This window comes from Haliaeetus leucocephalus, unplaced genomic scaffold, assembly GCF_000737465.1.
Source record: "Haliaeetus leucocephalus isolate CR32 unplaced genomic scaffold, Haliaeetus_leucocephalus-4.0 Scaffold1, whole genome shotgun sequence".
Taxonomy (NCBI): domain Eukaryota; kingdom Metazoa; phylum Chordata; class Aves; order Accipitriformes; family Accipitridae; genus Haliaeetus; species Haliaeetus leucocephalus.
Genome location: NW_010972437.1, coordinates 13166008 through 13187323, shown reverse-complemented (window position 1 = coordinate 13187323; position 21316 = coordinate 13166008). Strand labels below are relative to the sequence as shown.

Genomic DNA, 21316 nt, shown 5'->3' with positions numbered 1-21316 from the left:
TGGGGGGGGGGGAATCATACTGGTGTGAGGTCCTTGGTAGGACAGAGCAACTAATGGCAAAATGTGGCCTTCCTGCAGTGCAGAATATAAAACTAACTTAGAACCTATAATCAGTGGGGGTCCTTTTAAAATATATAGCTCACAAAAGTGATAACTCTACAGACATGATTCTGGCTGGAGATGCAATACTTTGGGATACCCTGATTGTGAAGAAAAGAATGAGCAAGAAATTTCCAGAAACAGAACAGTCAATTAAAGACCTTACGTGAACATCTAAAGAACAACCATCTGTACAGTTATCTGTCTGTAAAGTTACACATTATAGTAACTGGGAATAATTCTAGAAGATCCATTCCACCTATCAGAAAATAAAAATGCAAAAAAATAGCCAAACAAATTTGGACAAAAAACAATAGCATGCTGTATCTAACTGAGATTTCAGAGTGAAGGAATTACCTTTGGGTCATGCTGAAATGAAGAAAATGACAACATGAAGAAGTGGAACTATATGTGTTAAGAAGCAAACTGTCACTGAATCCAGCAAATTCAAATAGTAACCACACAACCAGGCATTCAGCAGCAAAGACAACCTGAAAAAAGTCTATCAAAGTAGCACTGCAATTTTCTTCTCTCCATACAAAAAAGTCCTTGTAGAACAGAAGCTAGCTTTTGATGGCTGTATAGCCAAACAATCAACTTCCTGCTATCTGCTTGAACCAGTTCTTAGTAAAATAGTTTTTAAAAGTGGGAAAAAAAATGCAAAAACATCATACTGCAAGAGTTTTCATCACTCCTATCTCCACAGTCATCATCATGGTCACAGATAAAGGCTCGTGGGATGCATTCTCCATTAGCACACTGAAACTGCGCACTGGTACATCCCTGTGCTGGAAGAGAATTTAGCAGAGAAAAACATACAGAAAATCTGTCAGAAAACTACAATCTTTAAAATAGGATCTATAAAGCATATTTGTTTTTAATTAACTCTTCATGTGGTACTTACTGCAATTAGCTTCATCAGAAGAATCTCTGCAATCAACTTTGCCATCACATCGCTGGCTTGCATTAAAACATGCTCCATTTGCACATGATAACTGTTCACATCTTGGGTAGTCTACAATAAGAAATCCTTCAGTATTAGCATGAATATTAGACTATAGAGTATAATGAGTCATATATATCTAGTGTCAACAGAATATCTTGATTTATAAGAAAACAAAAAAGGAATACAAAACTTCCTGTACTACTACTGACAAACAATCCATTTATCCAGTATACTGTCTCCTCGAACAGATATTTAAGAATATCCTTCAGACAGATGCTACAAAACCTCGCAAGAAACAAAAGAAAAACTAGATGCCCTCCCACACCCCAAAAAGATTTGCAACCCAGTTTACCATATGATAGAAAAGAATGCAACATGAAAGGAGAACAAGCTGTGCACATTTATTTTATTTACTTGTAGCTTAGTTTTACACTTTATTGATCTTAATAAAAGCACTTAGGTAGAGAAGGAGTTCCTGAAATTTACAGTTCCTAGGTTTTCTTAGAATGTCTTGAGTTCTTAAACTGAAAGACTTCAGGTTTTTATGGTTTTGTTGTAATTAAGCCAAGGATGTTAAACTTCCAAGTCCATGATCAACTTTAGGACCTCTGTTTTTTATTTCTTGTTTTCCCCTTCCCAAAACAAAAAAGATTCTGCAGAATGAATGGGTTTTCAGTTTCTGGCTGTTCTACTTATGTAGATGACCTACAGGCCAACACAAGGGATTATTTCAAACAACTTAACTTAAAACCAATTCTGAAAATACTTATGCTTATAAGCAGTCAGTGAGTTCAGTGGAACTATCCAACAAACTAAGCATGTGCACGTGCTAGAGTTGAGTAGAAGAATACGAGCTTAGTTTAGCTCATTGCTGTGTAGACAAAAGTTATTTATTTCAGCAAATGGCAAGTGTGAAAGCAAATAATTGCTATTTTTGGAAGTGAGATTTATTGAACCTTTGCCTCTATACAGAAATACAGGTAGATAAATGACCTCAAGAAAGAAAATAACCGAATTCCATTTTGCACCTTTTAGATTTTCAGTTTGAATTCTTATCCCATTTTACTTCCATATGAGTTAATAAAACAGATAGAGCAGGCTCTCGCTTAGGCACATTTTCATTGATACTCTTGGAATTCAAAACATGGATTATAAAATTACTCAAGCAGAACTCAGAAAAGTTGCAATTTTTCCAGACAGTGGCAAACTGTTTTGCTTGCTTTTGCTGTTCTATATATCATCACATTCCCACTAAACTTCAGTCACCTATGGAATAGGCTTACATGATTTTAACTGTTAAGTTCTTAATATGACAGCATAAACAGCTGTGTTGACGTCCACTACAAGTCTAGCCAGACTATCTCCCTGATTGATTCATTTACATTTCATTCATTTTCACTGCAATTAATATAAGTCCACAATGGCCAGGCAGGAACAGTATGTGCCTAATCAGAGAACGGTAGTTGCAGATTACCAGGATTCCAGCTACAGCCTTCCTACCTGTGGCCTTCTGGTGCTAGTTCCCAGATTTCCATTTCAAAAGCCTGCACTGACAATGCCAACACATGCCCTAAATATGATTAGCATCCTTTAGCCCCACTTCTCAATCAGACAAACTCCCTTCTAACATAGACATCTCATCCATTTCTTGCTTGCGTTAGGCTTATGAACAACTCGTAAAGCTTTGGAAACAACATGGATTCTGAAGTCTTAAGTCTGCCTACAGAAAGAAAGAAAGGCCTGACCTGGGGCCACGTTTTATGCTCACTGTCAAAACAATGCTTCTTCCCTGTCTGGAAGCAGAGAAGCCATCACAGGGAAGAACCATCAGGAGTTCTACAGTACAGCAGGAAATAGCTATGGCAGTACAAGAGTATTGTAAGTATTATGGGGCACATATAAGAAAAAGAACAATAAAAGGTATTTGTTTTGTACCTGCACTGAAGTGGGAAATCTTTTAAGGGCATTTATAATGGACAGTTTTCTAATTTTCCTCATTTTTCTTCATAACCCACAGAAATACCTTCAGTGATGTTCCAAACTGTTTCTGATGGACTGAATGTCAAACAAATAGGAAGTTGAACTCATTGCCTTGCACTGCCTGTTTCTTCAAGAATGCCCAGGCAAACTAACAATCTAGTCAGTAATAAGATTTTTCTCAAGCTCATATTAAACTCCCTTCAAAGGAGGGAGACTTTGTCAAAGTTTTTTCTCCTGCAGCAAGCCTGGAGAAGACCTCAGCCTGGAAAAATCTTCATGATATTATATAATCTAGTGTATAAACGTAAATCATTATAAAAATACCAAGCATGGCAATAAGTAAAGATGTTCTGAAGACACTTCAAAAATACACATTCCGACTACATTGGTGGTTTACTAGAATGTGAACAAATACTTCTTTTTCCTCATTTTCTTTTCAAATCTGCTTGGTGTACAGATTCTTTATTTTAATTGTAGTTGTAGAAGCAAGAATATTCTTTGAAAATCCCGATGGACACAAATTTAACTTTTAAACTCTGTACAGGTAACCCCATTCCCAATCCCCTGTCTAAGGACCAAGTTTAGTAAATTATAGTTCTGATCACAGCTTTCTCACTGATCTGAAAGATATTTTTGACTGCATTGTGCATTGTACATTATACTATTTGTACCTTACAGCGTATTATTTTAATAAAATGGTTTTAACTATTTGAGGCATTAAGAACTAATCCTCATGAATAATGGCAAAGCTGTGAGTTACACCAAAGGCTGTAGCCAACGCATTGCACAGTTCAGAAGCATCTGTGCCATCAGGACAGTTCCACAGTAACTGCAATAAGCATCCACATTTTTATGGGAGGAGAAGCAGCAAAGATACAAGAACCAAGCAAGTAACTCTTGCTTCTGTGAGGGCCAACCACTGTGCTACACTTTCCAACAGCTTCTAGCTAAGGCCCCTGTGGAAATGACACACAAAATGCACCTATGGCATTGTGTTTGTGGTGGACTCTGTGGATGTTGAGAGAATGAAAGAAGCCAAAACAGAAGTTCATAACAATACTAGGATATCTGAAAATGAAGGAGTGCCTGTCCTTGCAGCTGTGAAAAAACAGGACTTAAACTGCCTTTCTTTCTCTCCAAAATTTAGAAAACATTAGCAATGAGTGAGCTGAATTCTTCTACTCCCTATCACCAAATGGAAAATTCTGAACAGGAACAGAATAATCTGGATCTTGGCAGTGGAAAAGGTAGGAATGGGATGAACCCCCTAAACCAGAAGACCTATACAATCTAGCTTAATGAAAAGCTCTCCAGCAAAGAAAGTCTGGGAAGTGAGTATCATGACATTTTGAATTTAAGTGAGAAGGTCTTACATTAGTCACTGCATTTGGGGCTTGCACAATAAACATTTCCCAGCTTTTATCTGACTGTCTTTTTTTAAAACTAAGATCTCTCTGTACACACCTGATCCCACAGCACTGCATTTGGGTATAAAAACCCATAGCTATGCAAGAACTGATACTGATCAGAGAAGCTGATCATACTGTCTGTGTTCTAGGGGTCACATGGAAAATGTGTCAGCAGTCTGTGAGTGACCTGGAACTATGTAAAAACTAAAGGAAGGGTGAAGGCTTCTCTTCCAGGGACTCGGACACATTGTTTTTTTCTAGGTCAGTGACAGATGGATTAGAAAGAGCTAAAAAGGAAGGATGAAGTTCTGAGTTAAAAGGACAAGGTAGGTAGTTTGCATCTAAGGAGGTCTGAGAATACAGCTGTACAAGAGGAGAGCGCAAAAGGAGATAGTATAAGACTGAACATGGGATTAGGAGAGAAAAGTGAAGGGACAGAAAAATATAAACACTGTTTCCTTTCACCTTGCTTTTAATTGTGAAGAACATTTATGAATGAACATTGTTTCTTTTATCTTTTCCTCCCAAGAACCTTTGGCTAATTACAGAAAACTGAAAAGAAGAGATCTTTTCCTAGTGATCACAGTTCCTAGAAGATAATATGAACTTTGTGAAAATGGGGGGAAATCCAGCTACATTCATTCCAGCACTCAGGAAAAAAGGGCTCTTCTTTCTCTTCCCTTCCACTCAGGCATCTCTTTGTCTTAGCCAGAATACTTCTCCACAATCTGTCTTCCCATGGTATGCCAGCACTTCATTTGCAAAATATAAATGACTGGCAAACACCAGCACAAATGACAGATGAGGTACCTTGCTCCTTGTAACCCACAAACTGTTTTGGGGCAACAGTTGCAAACACATTTAAATGGCATGTTTCAGTGGCCACGTGTGGAAGATGCTTGAAAGCTACGTCACAGGAATTGCTAAACCTACATTATTTTGGTCTCTGCCTAACACTGTTGTTCTGCAAGCTGGAAATAAATCCATACAAAACCAGTAACAGGAAACAGTTGCAACTGGTATGTGATTCAGTAGACACTGATTTCTGTCACACAGTCAGGAAGCGTAACCTTCTGTAACCCTAACCCATGTTACAAGGAAGAGAAAGAAAAAGGGGGGGGGGGGGCAATTTCCTACTTCCAAGTGTCATTGTTTTATTGCAGCAACATTTCAAAACATTTTACAAAATAAAATTAATTAAAACCCGTTCACTCACTGCCATGAGTCACCACCTCACAGTGGGCAAATCATTGCCCAGACAGCTCATAGCCTATCAGAGACACCAGGAGGAGGACTTACCCCAAGCCCAAGAGTCCTATGAGCTACATGATGTCAGATGGTGTTCATAGCAGAGATGCCTTGAGAGCTGGCAGACTGACCAGACCCTCATTCCTGGCCTTAGTTCCTGATTTTGATGCCCGCCACTCTTGTCTTTGGCTGCCTTCCTTACCTTGCTCCAGTTTTGCTTCTTCCCTGTCCCAAATTCTCCCTGGTGGAGATATTTCCTTCAGCCTGAACTTCTGCCTTGTGCTGTAGCTGTTACATGTAATTTGTCCAACATCAATAACACTAGCCTCTGATCATGGCCGCCTTCTCCCTTCTTGGACTACATCCCTTATGATCTCTTCAGTTCTTGATCTTTGTTCACTTTCACCCTGATCTCCACAAATTCATCCCAGACTTGGCTGCCCACTTCCTGACCACAACAGCTATTTAGCGTAGCAAATAAGAGGCAGGAATTAACAGGTTAGGCAGTTGACCCATGGCAGCAACTCAACATTTAAATTAGAACCAAAAATCCAGAGTTTCTGGGCCTGCACTTAGCCCATCAGCCTCAAACAACACTTCTTTAAAATACTTCCACTTTCTCTGTCATGGCCTCAGTGCAGTGCTTAGCTGCCAGAGCTGTATCCCAGAAGGTTATTCTGTCAGTCACAGCAAAGCAAAGTGGACATACTGGGATTTTCATTTTTTAACTATGAAGCTGAGGCAGGAGAGAGAATTCTACCTTTAATTGAAAGAAATAAAGTATGTAACACAGAAAAATGACATCACCATTGGCTGCTTACTCCCAGAAAGTATTCACTACCCCAAATAGTCTGCCATTTCATTCTACATTTCTGAAGTTCTAAAATGAAAGTATTTGCTAGCTGCTGACTACTAAAAAAGCTGGGAAAAAACCAAACTGATATATATATTTAAAGAAAATAAACCCCCACAATTTTATGAAATTAAAACAGCTTCAATGCACTAATTACATGACCTGTAGCTGAAACATTGTTCTGATGTTTATCTTGGCCTCTGCATGGGTAGTTTTCCCTTGGTGTTAATCCCATTAGCAGTAAAATGGACTAAGGCTTTGAATTCCTTTGTTGTATTTTTTTACATGTTTAATTGCTGAGTTACTTCATATTGGTGACATTTTGCATCTGACTAGTTTCTTAAATAATATAACTTATCAGCAACTTTATCTTCTTTACAATCTAAATCTGCTTCCAGACAGATCAGTGAGTGCAAAGCGTAAGTAAACAGACATGATAAGTTTACTATGAAATAACAGAATCAATTCTAAATAGCATTTTTCTTTCATTGTTCATGGATGTTTCATTTTTATTTATGAAACCTTTTAGTTTAAATTAAATAAGAGAAAAATAATGACAAAGGAAAAGGCCAAAATAGTGATATTCCTCTTTTATTTGTTTATATCAGATAGTGTGGAAAAGGAAATGGATGAAACAGTGGGAAAAAAATAATATTCAAAGTAAGTGTTAGAATCTGCTTCAAAACAGTAAAATCTAACACTTACACTAATCCCTACTATATAGTTAATCATAAAATCATCAAATTATTAATTTTATCTTATGGCTTCTGTTTAAAGTTCCAGGCCTTACAAAGATGGAGGGGTAATAAAATTAACCAGCCTTTCTGGAAGGGTTTGTCATTACATTCTTCTTGATTCTCTTGTCTTCAGCACCATCACATTTCTTTAACCTAGTCCAACACTCCTACTTTCAATGTTCCAAGTCACAGTCATTCTTCTGTCTTAGAGGGACTGTCAACACATATTCTAATAAACCAGAGTAGAGGCTGCTGAATGATAGGAGGCAGTCCCTCTCCCTGGGGCTAAATATACTGCCTTCACAACAGTCATGGGGCCTACTGGCTAATACAGCAATGACTGGTTTTCCCACAGAGCAGTAGAGTGCTACTGTTAAGGTATCTAGAGGCCTCTTTCCAAACTGCCTTTTTAATTTACTTAGTTGAGAATGTTAAACATGAAATAAAATGTGCACCTCAACTTTCAAACATCACGGCAGCTTCTAGTCTAAAGAAAAAATTGTGAGTATTGTCTTTAGGACTCTACTCTCAGTCTGCCACAGATTTACTGCATTATAACAATCACACCATTTCCTCTGGCTGTTCCACACTGTATTCAATGACTACTCACAGATTTCTCAGAGGTGCTGAGCAGTTCCTCTTTTTAAATTCACAGATAATGCATTTTTTAAACAAATATCTTTTCCTTAGGATTTTTTTTTAATGTGTCATAGATTTCCTAAATTAAGTTACCAATCTCTTTTCTTCCTCTAAACTTTAAGAGAAAAAAAGCCAAGCTACAGAAGATATTCTTCCAGCAATGATATGAGGTATTTTGGATCTTGGCTTTTAGCCATTTGTGTTGGTGACTTCAGAATTGGCTGTGGGTCTATCACATAGAAGAGTTCCAAGCTGGCTGTCTCAGCAACGTTTTATTCCAGAGTACCATATAGTTCTAAATCACCTTTCATTCTACAGAGTGTACATTTTAGCCACTTATGAGTCAGGGATAAAACACACTAGGAGTTGGCTGACCATGTAATATGCTGATTTTCCTTTACACAGCATGAGCATATGTCCTTTTTTCCTCTAAGCACAGCCCACTAACAACATTCTATTTCTTGCTTCTTTATTCACTCCTTAGCATCCTAGCCTCTTCCCTCACCTCCTGCCCTGGGTCTGGTTCCGAACAAAGTTTACAATTATGCCTTTTTCCAAAGGCACACTAAGTTCTAACAGCTGGAATAGCAGTTCATATGTTATATGCCACTCATAATGTGTAAAGCTTTTCCTTAACACTGACAATGAACAGACATGCTGTTACACACTGTTGTGTAGGTATTAGGCAAAAACATTGCTGAAAAATGTGGCCTCTATTCTGTGGCCAGCTGTCCTTTCCATCAGTATTCAACCTAAGCTAGGACCTACAGAGGCTGTCACTGGACAGTCAGGCAGCCTCAACTCTGGGGAAGTTAGACTGAAGAAACCTACTTGTTCATCTGCATTTTGTTGGCACAATATAAACAGCTTACCTGAATACAATATGACCCAATACTGTTTCATCTCCACAGGAAACTGCAGTCTAGAATACAAATGCTTTTGAAAGGGTCAAAGTCCCTCAAAGAAGTGATTTGGGATCAAATTCTGCTTTTCTATACAGGTTATAGTTACCACTGATTTCATAAGGAGTATGCAAAAAGATTATGAAAAAAATTGGTAAAGTTAGCTCTGAGTCTCCCAAGGCTTTAAGCCATTTAAACATGGTTGCTTTTTTCCAATGCAGTATTAATTATCTTTCAGACAATGACAAACAAGAAGCCCTGATCCTATGGTAGCAGTTTGCATTTGAGTTCTGCAATAACGGATCTGTATCAGAACATCAGCTCTAATACACAAAAGAATCTGAAATGAAACTCTTGTAACAAGAAGCATATTGTGGTCATCCTGTCCATCAACAAGACCTTTAATCTTACACATTTATTAAAATGCCACAGAGGGATGAGATGAAACCAGATCTAGTGCTAAGAGTTAAGACTCACGGCAGACTCTTTCATCTGTTCCATCAGTGCAGTCCTTTACTCGATCACAGAAGTATGCATTTGGGATACACTGTCCATTTGAACACGTGAACTGCTGACTTGAGCATGTCCTTCCCGCTGCAAGAAACAGGGACTCCATCAGTCTTTTCCATCAACCAAGATTTTTTTATGCAGATGAGTATTTTCCCCTCTTCCCCTTTAACTACTCCATCCTTCTCATAAATATTAGCATAAGACTTTCTCCACTGTACCTTTGTGTACTCAAGGAGATTAAAGAACACTTGACGAGCACATGGCAGATAACATAGCTCTATGAGCCCTTCTGTAGCCTGCAAGGTCACTGCTTTTCTGCACTGAAGGGGTTGACCTCTAGAGGTTAAAAATTACCTCCTTATAATTGTTCTGTCTAAAAGATTAAATTACCAATTCTCACTGTTTGAAAGTTTTCTCTATTGTTTTGTTTACTGGGTCAAAATCTGTCAGTAACCAAGTTATTTGGTCAACTAGAATGCCACAATGTAAACACAGCAGAGCTGGAGGTAAGGCACTGCTTTCTGATACAGCCAGTGCCTCAACAGTCAGGAATATTTTTACATTCATAACTAATAGAAGATCAAGAATGATTATGTCTCTTCTCATGACAGCTGCATCACTGAAAAGCAACCACATAAAACTGTGCAATTCCGTTTTGATTCCACTACAGCTAAATTAAACTCTCTGTTCTTCTTAGGCAAATCAATTGAATCTGTGAAGATATAGCTGAAGGGTGAAATTACTGCTAACTTTTCCTCCCTTCTGCCACCTGCACATTTGTTTATTTCAAACTCATGCTATATCTCAGCACCACCCCAGTCTATACACTGGTATCTGGTCTACTGCTTTACAGGGCCTCTCTATTCCTTCTTCTGTCAGCAGTGTTCCCAAAGTAAGATCAGCTAGTGGGATACTAGTGTTATGAGGAAAAACAAAACCAAGACAGTAAAGTAAAACAAATTTGTTTCAATTCTGCACGTGTGACTTCCAGAGCTGTCAGCCATTTTTCTCAGGAAAAGTTTTTAACATTTCAAGAAGGAAAAGCTCCTCCAGGATTCCCAAGCACAGAGATAAAAAGTCCTTTTTGAAGAATAAGGACGAATACCAGCAGATGGGTCAAAAACAGCAGCAGCACAGTGCCACTGTATAGTTACTAACACTCATGATTAACGCCTACATGGAGAACAATGTTACAGTGACCCAGTGCAAAAATCAGCTCAGAGCTGTTGCTTATTTTGCATTTTGTATCTATAGATTCCTTAGTTAAAACATAACCAGCAGTTGTGCTGACACCTTCTCAGGGGAAGAGAGGAGGAAAAGGCAGTTAACCTTCACTCCAATTTTTCCATCCTCAGTGGGAACAAGCATCAAGATATAAAAGCACAAACCAAGCCTGTGAGCAAAATCCTTCCAAAACTTAAACCTGTGAACCTCCCCAGAATCAAGGGTGTTAGTGAGTAGCTCCAGAGCTGTTCAGCTTAAAGAATGTATCCAAAAATTATACATAGAATCAAAAGGAAAATGAATTAATTTTATCCTCATCACTTAAAGTAACTTCTAATACTAGAAGTAGCAGGAAATTGGTTCTTTAGAACACTACAACACTTGTTCTTCCTGTCTTATGCAATAACGCAGAGAATGTAATTTGGTGCAATAATCATCTCTGTTCACTGTTCATCACTTCAGCACATACTCAACTGTATGTAGCCCTTAAACTGCTTAGTCACAAAATTCGAAAATCAGAGTAACAAATTTTATTATTATCAGTATTTATCTTGCTATCAATACTGAAAAAAAGAAAGAGCCTTTGGCTAATTGTAGTTAGGCTGCTAAATGATTCCTTTGCTCTAAAATATACAGAGAGCCTTAAACACTTTAAAACAGCAACTCAAACATGATTAGTGCACTGTTTAGCATATAAAAGTGAAATACTAATAGGAATTATGTCCTAAATTTAAGCTGTCCAAATGATAATGAAAGACTAGACTTTCACTCCATACCAGGACTTCTGGTATTCCTCCTATCTGAATATGAGAAAGAACAGCTCTGGTCATTTTAAATAATAATGCCACTAAATAGCCTCACACTGAAGATGGAACAAGGATCTTTAGCAATGTTTACTTCAACTGACTGATAATTCCTCCTTTTTTTATATACATACAAATTTCAAAATTTTATAGAAAGAAATTAACTTTTTTTTTTAATAGTTCTGAGATGCCAGTGTGAATTTTGTTATGCAATGAATAAAGCAGCTTTTTCTGTGACTGAGACAGTATTTGGACATGAGGGTATTATGTATATTTCACCATTTTTGGAACCACTAAATTTTGTACCAACTATAAAACTAATATGCACTGTATATTTTTCTCCCTTTTTTCCTCTTTTTAATCAACTGAAACATCAGTAATTTTCAGATATCAAGACCTGGAGTTGTCTTTCTGTATTTTATCTATTATTTCAGATTTCAGATTATTTCATTTCTAGAAACTACTTTAGAGGGACTCTTCTGGTAAAAGCTGTACTTACAGCAGGTTTGTTTCTGCATGTTCTCAATATGCTGCTAGTGAATTACCTTATTTCACAAAGCTGGTACAAAATTAGAACTTAAATACTTACGACATTGTTGATGCTCATCTGAGCCATCTTCACAGTCTTCCTCATCATCACAAACCCATGATTGTGGGATACATTCGCCATCAGTCTGACACTGAAACTGATTTCCCTCACAGGTAGGTTGTGCTAGTGTAAGCAATGAAAAAAATTGTCATTTCACAGACATCTGGGAAACCACTTTCAAAGAAAACAATTAAGTAAGGGAAAAGAAGACTTAAGGTTCAAGTGTCAATTACTGTAACTTCCCCTGAACGTATGAAGCATTTGACAAACCAAAGAAAATGAACAGAGCAGGAAGGGGAAAGTGGGCCAGCAGAAGGATGCTGAAAGGCAAAATTCAGTTTAGTGAACTCCTGCGTATGAATTTTGAGTTTTGTATCCTCCCCTGGAGACAGGCTCCTCTAGAAGGCAGGTCACAGCAAAAGCTTAAGGCTCGGAACTGCCCTCTGGCAGAGCCTCTGGTTTTTTTCACTCATATATGGAGTCATGCTAGCTTCCCTAGTCTCACAGGGGTCTGTTCAATTGCTCTTACTCCACCTCAGGTGTTCTATCCCTGGTAGGAAGAAGGTCTTTCAAAACAAGGTCATGACTCTTCTCTGTGAATTCATGAGGCAAAAGTGAGGGTCACGTCAGAACAATCTGACTATTATTGTGCCAGCTCTGAACTTTTCAAATAGCCAAAGAACAGGGAGCCATTAGAGAGAAAGATCAAAATAAATGTTTGAAACTCTGTTACAGATTACTCCATCCCTACTTAATACTCCTGGGAAGAATCACTAGCCCAACACAATCCAGTAGATAGGACTCTGGTCTTAACCATCTTTTTTCTCAGGATCATGTTTTTGCAGTACTGTGAAGTCAAATAGAAACCATTTTTTGTGCTCATGAGATGCATCAAGGGAGAAAATTAAATCAATTTGTAGATTTAGAGTTGAGAAGTACAAAATTACATTAGAGGTAAAGTAATTACAGGGATAAAAATTGATCACATACTACAGGCAATGCACTTCATGCATACTTTTTTTCAACTCCTGTTTTGAGAACCAAAGAATAATTTTGTAATATAATTTTAACCTTAGGCCAGTTTTAAACAGTTTAAAACTATCTTCCTAGACACTTATGTGCCCCACTACCTATGGCACACTAACATATCATTTTTAAAAGCACAGTTAACTGAAAAAAACTGAAAAGTTTAATTTTCATCTTTCTAATTCATCACATGTATGAAAATAAGAACAACTCAACTTCATGCTTATAACTATGACAAATGTAGTGTCGGGGGAGGCGGGGGGTATCTTTCACAAAGTCAACGTATATTTTACCCACTCCTTGTTCAAAGCCCAACGACTTCTTTCCAGTTGCAGTTCAGAACTAAGCTGAAATAGCAAACTATAGGACAACATCATTTTGTTTTGCTAGTTTAAGGCATTTTTCATCCAGAACTGCACTGTTTTTTTGGAGCTAACTAAAGAGCTAAGCAACAAATCAGACTGCCAAGCTGTGTGAATGACCTCCAATTATTATATGGGTCAAGCAGCAAAGAAACAATTCAGTTTGAAAAGAACCAATATAAACTAGTCTTTCTCACTCCCCATCAGCTGAGGGGCAAAAACTAGCCTAACCTATAAGTGGGCTGATAATTGCACCAGCCCACAAGGCCTCAGAGAACACTAGAACTGAGAAGATAAAACGCAGGCGAGTTTCTGAAAACAGACTGGAGGGAATTTCTTCATTTTCACAACTTTTTAACATTCAGCTTGAGAGAATCTTTGTGCATTGTTATTACAGTCCATCTGAATGCAATTGTTGTCCTTTAGCTGCTGGCACTGAGGATAACATGACCAACTCTAAGACAACTAACCAAAGACTCTACTTAAGGTGCAGTAGGTACAGATTGTTTTCTAGGGCCCGAAAGATCCAAAGATTTGGGATGCTTGTGGTAGCTGTATGTATATCCAATATTCAGGATTACTGCAATAACAGAATATAATACATTTCTACATGTACTTAGAACATTAGTCATCAAATGAAATGGCATTATTGGATGCTCAGATTTTTAAGAGAAGGCTAAGTCATGTTAGAAGTTGAGCACTACTTGATTTTCTGACTACCCAAAGCCAACGGACTCAAGGAATATGAGTCTTAAGCAGTTTCTGCAGTCGTCTCAAGAGAACTAGGAGTTTTCTCGCCCTCCAGTATTCGTTCTTGTACCACAGGTACAGTTGAGCACATTGGGATCTCGGTATTTCTCATATTACAAAAAAGTTGCCCTATAGTTGTTTCACTTACGACAACCAGCTTCATCTGTATCATCTGAGCAGTCTCTAGCCCCATCACACCTCCAGTCTGCAGGAATACAGCGACCATTTCCACAGCGAAACTGCCCCCGCTCACATCCTGTGGTAAAGCAGAGTAACACACAAGTTACCAGCACCAGCACACAGAAACAGACAGTGGAGTGCATTCATGTCAAACAACTGTAATCTATCCACCTTATGGTATGCAAAAGAAAGAAAATAATACTAAAATAATACAAAAACATAAACAGAAAAGAGCCAGCTCTAAATATTACAGGACATTTCCCAACTAAATTGCTAGAAAATTCCCATAATTTTAATATTTGTATATCATACAAACAAACAAAAACAGAAAAATAACCCAAACAAGTCTCAGAGGAGCACCTACACTACAGAAACATATTGAGCAGGAATGTATAATTTTTAAATTCACAAGCAGTATAGACTTAAATAAAGGTAGAGCATCATTTTCCACATTATTTCTAACGGCTAAACATGCTAAACAATAGTCCTCCCCAGAGTCTCTGAGGATTTAAAAAAATAGTAATATGAATAATCCCCTTAGCTGATGAGAAAATCTTGTTTCAGCAGTGACTGCTTGAAAGTATAGAAAGATCTTAGTTTTGTTTTGGTTTTTAATAATGCCCTAATATTTAAAATCTTTCCTCTGAAGTACAGGGAAGCATGTCTTCAGTCAACATTTGAATAGCAAATAATTTTAAAAGAAATTAAGCTTTCAGATATTTATGGCTGATCAAAAGCTATCCTGCTGTCATTCCTTCCTGCTTGACCTACTAAGGATTAAGACCTGATAAAGAAGCATTCATTCCCAGGTGTAAATGCAGCTGGATCAGGCCTTTATTAGAGTCAACTAATGAAATCTCCAGTCCTGTAGGAAAGAGAAAATGCACTGTTTATGGCCTTTCATTGTGACTACAGCCTCATAAAAAGGGAGTGAACAGTTTTATAGGTCCCCAAAACAATGAGCTATAACATAATTAGGTTCAACAGAGCTCTGTTTCATGTTAATCTGTTGTCAGCACCTCAGAGAAGGCAACACTGAAAAAACCTGAGGTAGTAGCAAAGTCCAACTCTGATGAAAAAAATCCTGTTTCCTGATTTAATTAATAGCCATATGATAAAACTACATCTTTCAATTATTCTCAGTGATTTGTCCAGAGAAGATAACCTCAGTATACATAAAGCACAACCACCTACTTTTTGAATTCATGATGACATAAACAACATGTTACCCTAACTTTCATGTAAAACCAGCCATATCAACACTGTCACATAAACACAGTTAAGTGATGTATTCCTAAGGGATATAGGCAAGCTACTTTATGCAAGGAATGTTCAAATCTGATTGTCTGGTAGTGACATCCTGATTTATAATGTATCCTGCAAATGGTCAAAAATCTCACTTGGATAAATGGTGGTACGGAGTGGTACAGGAGTATGTTCACCCAAATACCTTCTATAGACTAATGCATGATGGTGGTTGGTGGTGCAGGTCTGGGGTTGGTGGTGCAGGTCTCTTATCAACTACCTTCAAAACACAACAACCTCCCTTGCAAAAATGCCCTGAAGGAATGTACAAGTTCACTCTGGAATCCCAGGCCCTCTTGATGAATTTTGCCCTACAAAGCAACATCTCCATATGAGGTTAGCAGTTAAAGTTCTAATAAACACAACACATAAACCACCATCTATCAGTTGGAATTACTATGCAAAGCAAATACTAAATCTGCCTGTATATTTAGTATATTATTGCTATTCAAAACCACTGGAATATCCATAGCCACTTACTTAAAAAGAAGTTACAATACAGAATAAAATCTGCATCCACACAATTAGAATTTCTAATGAAACAGATGCTTATAAACAAGCAACATGAGCAATTTGTATATTATTTCTAAACAATAACTTGCCAAAAAAATTTCAAACACTATGTACAACCGCTAATTTATTTTGCCTATCTTGTATTAAGTTACTATAGTTAAACATACACTTATAGTGATAAAAATGAGGAGATAACACTGATAAACTTTTTAGAAAGCATTATAAACATAGCAGCCTTTCTACAGTATGAGAAAAGGTAACTAAATATTAACAGAAAACCTGCAAATCACGCAGTTCTCCTACACTCTGTAATACTTTGCTCACACCTACATACAGTAAGCTCTGTATCAATGTCCGTTTATACAATTCAGCAGACCTGTTATAATTAATTTAATTATGGCATTAGGCTTTTCAAATGTTATCTTCCGTGCTTACTTATAACTGAAGGCAAAGAGCTCTGAAACACCTATAAAAAAATACGAAAGACTGATACTTCACTTATTGCTGTTTTATATTATCTTTAGAACAAAGAAAATTATGTTAATTCATTAAAAAGACAATTTTTCAAAATAAGTAATATGGAAGTAGTAAAAGATATCTGCAGTATCAAGGGCACTTCTCACCAAGGTTCTAAAAAGCTTGTGTTTCAACTGCGAACAAAAACAATTCTGATTTTGATAAAGGAGAAAGTAATCAGGGGGAAAATGCATGATTACAAAATTACTGCTACAAATACCCAGGAGAAATATCCAGAATGAAAGAAAAATAACCATGTCAGCAATAACCAGGTTTGCTACTATAGCCAACTACAGAGACCATTTTCTTGAAACTTAACTGGACATATTCTGCTAAAAAACAAGTACTGTATGAGGTGTGAAGAACTGTGATTTAGTTACTATTAATTTAGTTATACATTTTAAACAGTATTAATTTAAGTAAAAATGTTGCAGGCATTACTCAGACTGACTAGTAATGATCCACAGAGGAAGCACATTGAGTCCAAAAGGGCTATTTCCATTGGTATATGCTTATGGAATAGGAGCCTGTAGCACCTAGGTTTCAGCAAGAGTGGGGACTGTCAGAAGACAAGGTATCTGCTTGTTTACTGCCATTATTTGAAGCCTCGATTCTCTGAAGGATTAGTCATTAGTAATTTTATGGAAGGTTTTTCTTTCAATAACAGATTTTTTTTTTGAAATGGCAAGGCAGCTCATGAATCAGTCAGACATTGGCAAAAATTAATACTAACAAGCTAATTTCCATAGAAATTCTGATTTAGTCTGACAGATGCTGGTAAAACCAGACACCTCTTTCAGGCAAACAGAATCCTGTTAGCAGGATTCCTGGAGGAAATAACCACCCAGTTTAAAAACAAGCAGTAAAACAATTAGTCTTTACTGTCATGCTTAAAATTTGCTAATAGAAAAGAATCTAGGTGACTTTTGAAAGTTCAAAATTCAGAAATTATTGAATTTTTGGTGTTGCTCTAGTTTTGCTATAATTCAGTTTTAGTCTTCTGACTGTGATTAAAGCACTAATAAAACACAGACTAAAAAATGCATGGCAGACCTTATGAATCACACCAGAAGATATATAAAGAAGAATCTTTGGGCATTAACAGAAATAATTTTGAAAGATAAGATATTCAGGAAAACACCACGGAAAAAAGAAATATATGATATAATCTTTAATATTAACCAGTCTAGTAGTGAAAAATGCAAACCAAAGATCAGAAGCATCACTGGAAAAATATAGCGCAAAGCACTATTTCTAAACTTCCTGCTATACTTACTATGTTTAAAGGGCTTTATGCTAACTTTGTCACTGGGCTTTCCATAGTCCACTGTGTCTAGGATTCTCCTATAAGAGACTCCTGAGTGGATATTTAAGATTCACAGTTTGCTCGGGTAAAAACCAAGGCAGCTAATATTACTGGCTCTGGGTAAGCTACTTGCACAAGTATTATGCCAGGTAGTCATTTTCCACTGGAATAAAGCAACATAATAGTGACTTTGCCAGAGCAAAGATTGAACAAAACACTAACCAAATGGCATACCTTTTTTTGCTTTTAATTTATTAAAAATAAATGTATCTCTTACTAAAGGAAATAATGCAAAACAAGCACTATTCAATACAATTACCTTATGTTTTGCAAGACAAGTTTTGCCCAACAAGTGTTGCCTGCAGGGGAATGAAGTATCCTAAACTAAACTGCTGCCAAAGACAAACCCCACTGCCGCTAGAGGATGGTAGTCAACCTTCGTGCCACTAATCAATGTTACTCAATGTCACATTAAGTCATATGGAACTCCAGCAGAAGAGAGAGAGGTTAATAGCTTCAGGCATTTCACAGCAGAGTGGTTTAACCCATACGGCTACAGTCTTCAATAGGAAGGCAGTCCATTACACCCTCTCAATCTCCTCTGTGCTTCATTTTCCCCAATACGTTTGTGTAGAATTATTTAGATTGAGAATTAAAGCTTAAATTCAATCCTCTTGTATTAAAACCAGAATGTTATGTTCGGCTTATAATGGAAACCAATACTGCCTTACTCTCTGCCACTCTTTGCATTACTTTAGATCCTTTCAGTTCATCTCTGAACAGTTCTAGTCTTTTGTAATTCTTTTCATACATTTTCTACCTGCCCATTCAACCTTGAAGTCCCTCAAACTTTTAACTTTGACTACAAATCTTTTTAATTACATTCATCATCCACAGATTAAAGGGCACCATGACTGTCTATTCTGACTATACAGAATAGGCCAAAATCCCTCATTCGTTCTTTCTTCCTGGTGCTCACAATACATTTGAGAACTGCTAACACCTCTTTAACAATTAAGCTTAAATTAAAGATTTAAAATAATGAAGAATGTATTAAGCCCAGGGTAGATTGTACCACTCTCAAACTGTCCACTCAAAAATGAATCTGACGCTGCTGCAATTACTTTACACTTCAGGAATCATCTCTCTCAACAGATTTTTTGTATTTAAAAGAATAACATTCTCCAAGGCAGTATTTTTTCAACCGAACAGTTCCACCTTTAATATATCTGCAGTTTTTCAACAAATAAGCACAAACAAACCGTACATTACAAGCCTCTTCCAAATAAATTTTACAAAAAGAAAAATAAGTGACAAGCTCCCTTTTCTCCCTTTCTGCCTTCCAACAAAGGGTGCTCTTTGTTCCCATTCAGCCCCCAAACAGAACAGTCTATTCCAGTGGCCTTGCAGGTAGAAGAATCACCTGCCATACACTTTGATGTCAGATTTTTGCCTAGCTTAATTACATGTCAAACAGCCTGAGGTTTTGGAATGCTCAGGAAGGGGAAGCCGAACCTCTGGAAATTCCATCTCTATTCCCCCACACTAATGAAGAAAGAAATAAAATCCACAGTCCAGGAAAAACCTTTGCTTATTATTGTAAAACGCCCTGTGATAATGAAAAGTAGTAGTCTGCTAGCAATTATAATAGGCAAATGAACAAAGATTATTTAAAATATAAAGTCAGATAAAATTATGTTAAATTTCATATACATTGAGACAATATTTAACTTTCAGTCTTTCTACACTCTGCAAACTCCACTATATTTAATACAAACTATTCAGGTTAAAAAAACACAGACCACACAAGCATTAACAGGTATTCCAGAAAGCAGTACAAGATTTATCTTCCGTGTTCGAGACCTTGCAACACAGAACGTCTTTTGTACCTACATGTCTCTAACTAGATTGTATTAGAGAAATATTTTTAACTGACAATATCGACAAAAAGACAGTACAAATGTGAGTCTGCACCCACTTCACGTGACTGCAAGATCTCTGTATGCAGATTAATAGGTGGACAGGGGACTAGTCAAGGGACAATCTGAAGCAGAAGAGCTGCAGTGCCAGAGAGACAGAGTTACGATGTTAATAGGGAAGTATAGGATTTCTATTACTGAATTATCATCCAATTACATATTATAACAAGATTGTTATTACTAAAATAGCATCTACAGACTCAGTAGCTGATCAAGGACTTTTTGTGCCTTGCACTGTACAAACACTTAACAAAAAGAAGGGTCATACCCTAGATATTTTGTAACATAAAGATGATACACACTTGAACTCACCTGGGTGCCCCAGTGTCAACAGCAAAGGCCAAATGGTGCTGTTCTTCCCTTCACCAACGCATATTCATATTCTACAGTTTCTCCAGTGGTACTCCAGGAAGTCACAGTACATGAGAGGCACACTCAGTTTTGCTGGTATATTTATTAGCACAAGAAACAAGGCACATAGACCTTGAACCTTCCTATGGAGGGGCATCCAACCTTCTACCAATTGGTGTTGGAAGGATTCCTAGCCAGAGACTCCATCTTTAACTCTGGTGTGTTTAACAGGGATAAATGCACTACTCTTCACAAAAGTTGTCTACTCTGGTTTTGAGTCCATTTATTCTTCTGAATGCCAACATCATGTGATGCATGTGCGGAAGTACTTTGTTTCTTTAATTTGATTTTTTTATTAGCACTCCCTAGCCCCTAAGCAAAGATGCAGACATTTTAGAAAACTTTCTGGTACACAAATCATACAGACTATTCCAGATTATTTTACAGGGCAAATGTGGAAATGATAAAGGACTAAACTTGAAGCAACAGATCCAGTTCTCCACTGACACTAACTGGACTAAGAGATTTGGCTCCCCAGTCCCAGCTGCGCAGCTTCCTCAAAAATTAGTAGAAACCCATTGATGCCAATAATAAAATAGCTTTCCCTCCACCAAACAGCAGAAAATTATACTTCTAGCCCTTCTGCCTAAAAATCCACTCACATGTAGAACTTTATATTATTGGATTATAAATAGAACTAATAACAGGAGGGTGAGAGAAATGCAAACAGAAGAGAAACTTAAGTTTAATCTTTGCTCATTTGTTTGTTTCTGTAAGCCTACCTGGATATGCAGTCTATTTCCATCTCAGATGAATAAACTAGATATTCCATACTCACAGGAGAGGAAATTTTGAGTGAACCACATTCTGAGTTCAGTGGAATGATGGGTGTCAGAAGCTGTAATAAACGGATCTTGCCTGTCAGAGCAGAACCCAATACCTACAATTTTTACTCACCGATTTTTAATAAAAAGCACCTTAAAATTCAAGAACAAAAGTGAAAATTTTGTCTTTCAGTATGGACTTAAAAATACCATGTTTCACTGCAGCACCCACAGATTTTTATGATTTCCCTTTCAAAATCACTTG

At 37.2% G+C, this 21316-nt stretch overlaps 1 protein-coding gene across 1 annotated transcript in view; it reads right to left on the bottom strand.

Moving 5' to 3' along the window:
• LRP2 (low density lipoprotein receptor-related protein 2) overlaps positions 1–21316 on the bottom strand; it is a 134076-nt gene that overhangs the window by 100012 nt on the left and 12748 nt on the right. The window contains exons 2-6 of the mRNA XM_010569474.1: positions 14226–14333; positions 11940–12062; positions 9291–9407; positions 1004–1114; positions 774–887 (exon numbers count right to left, since the gene is read on the bottom strand). Coding sequence (XP_010567776.1) covers positions 774–887; positions 1004–1114; positions 9291–9407; positions 11940–12062; positions 14226–14333 — 573 coding nt within the window. The remainder of the gene's footprint in view (positions 1–773; positions 888–1003; positions 1115–9290; positions 9408–11939; positions 12063–14225; positions 14334–21316) is intronic.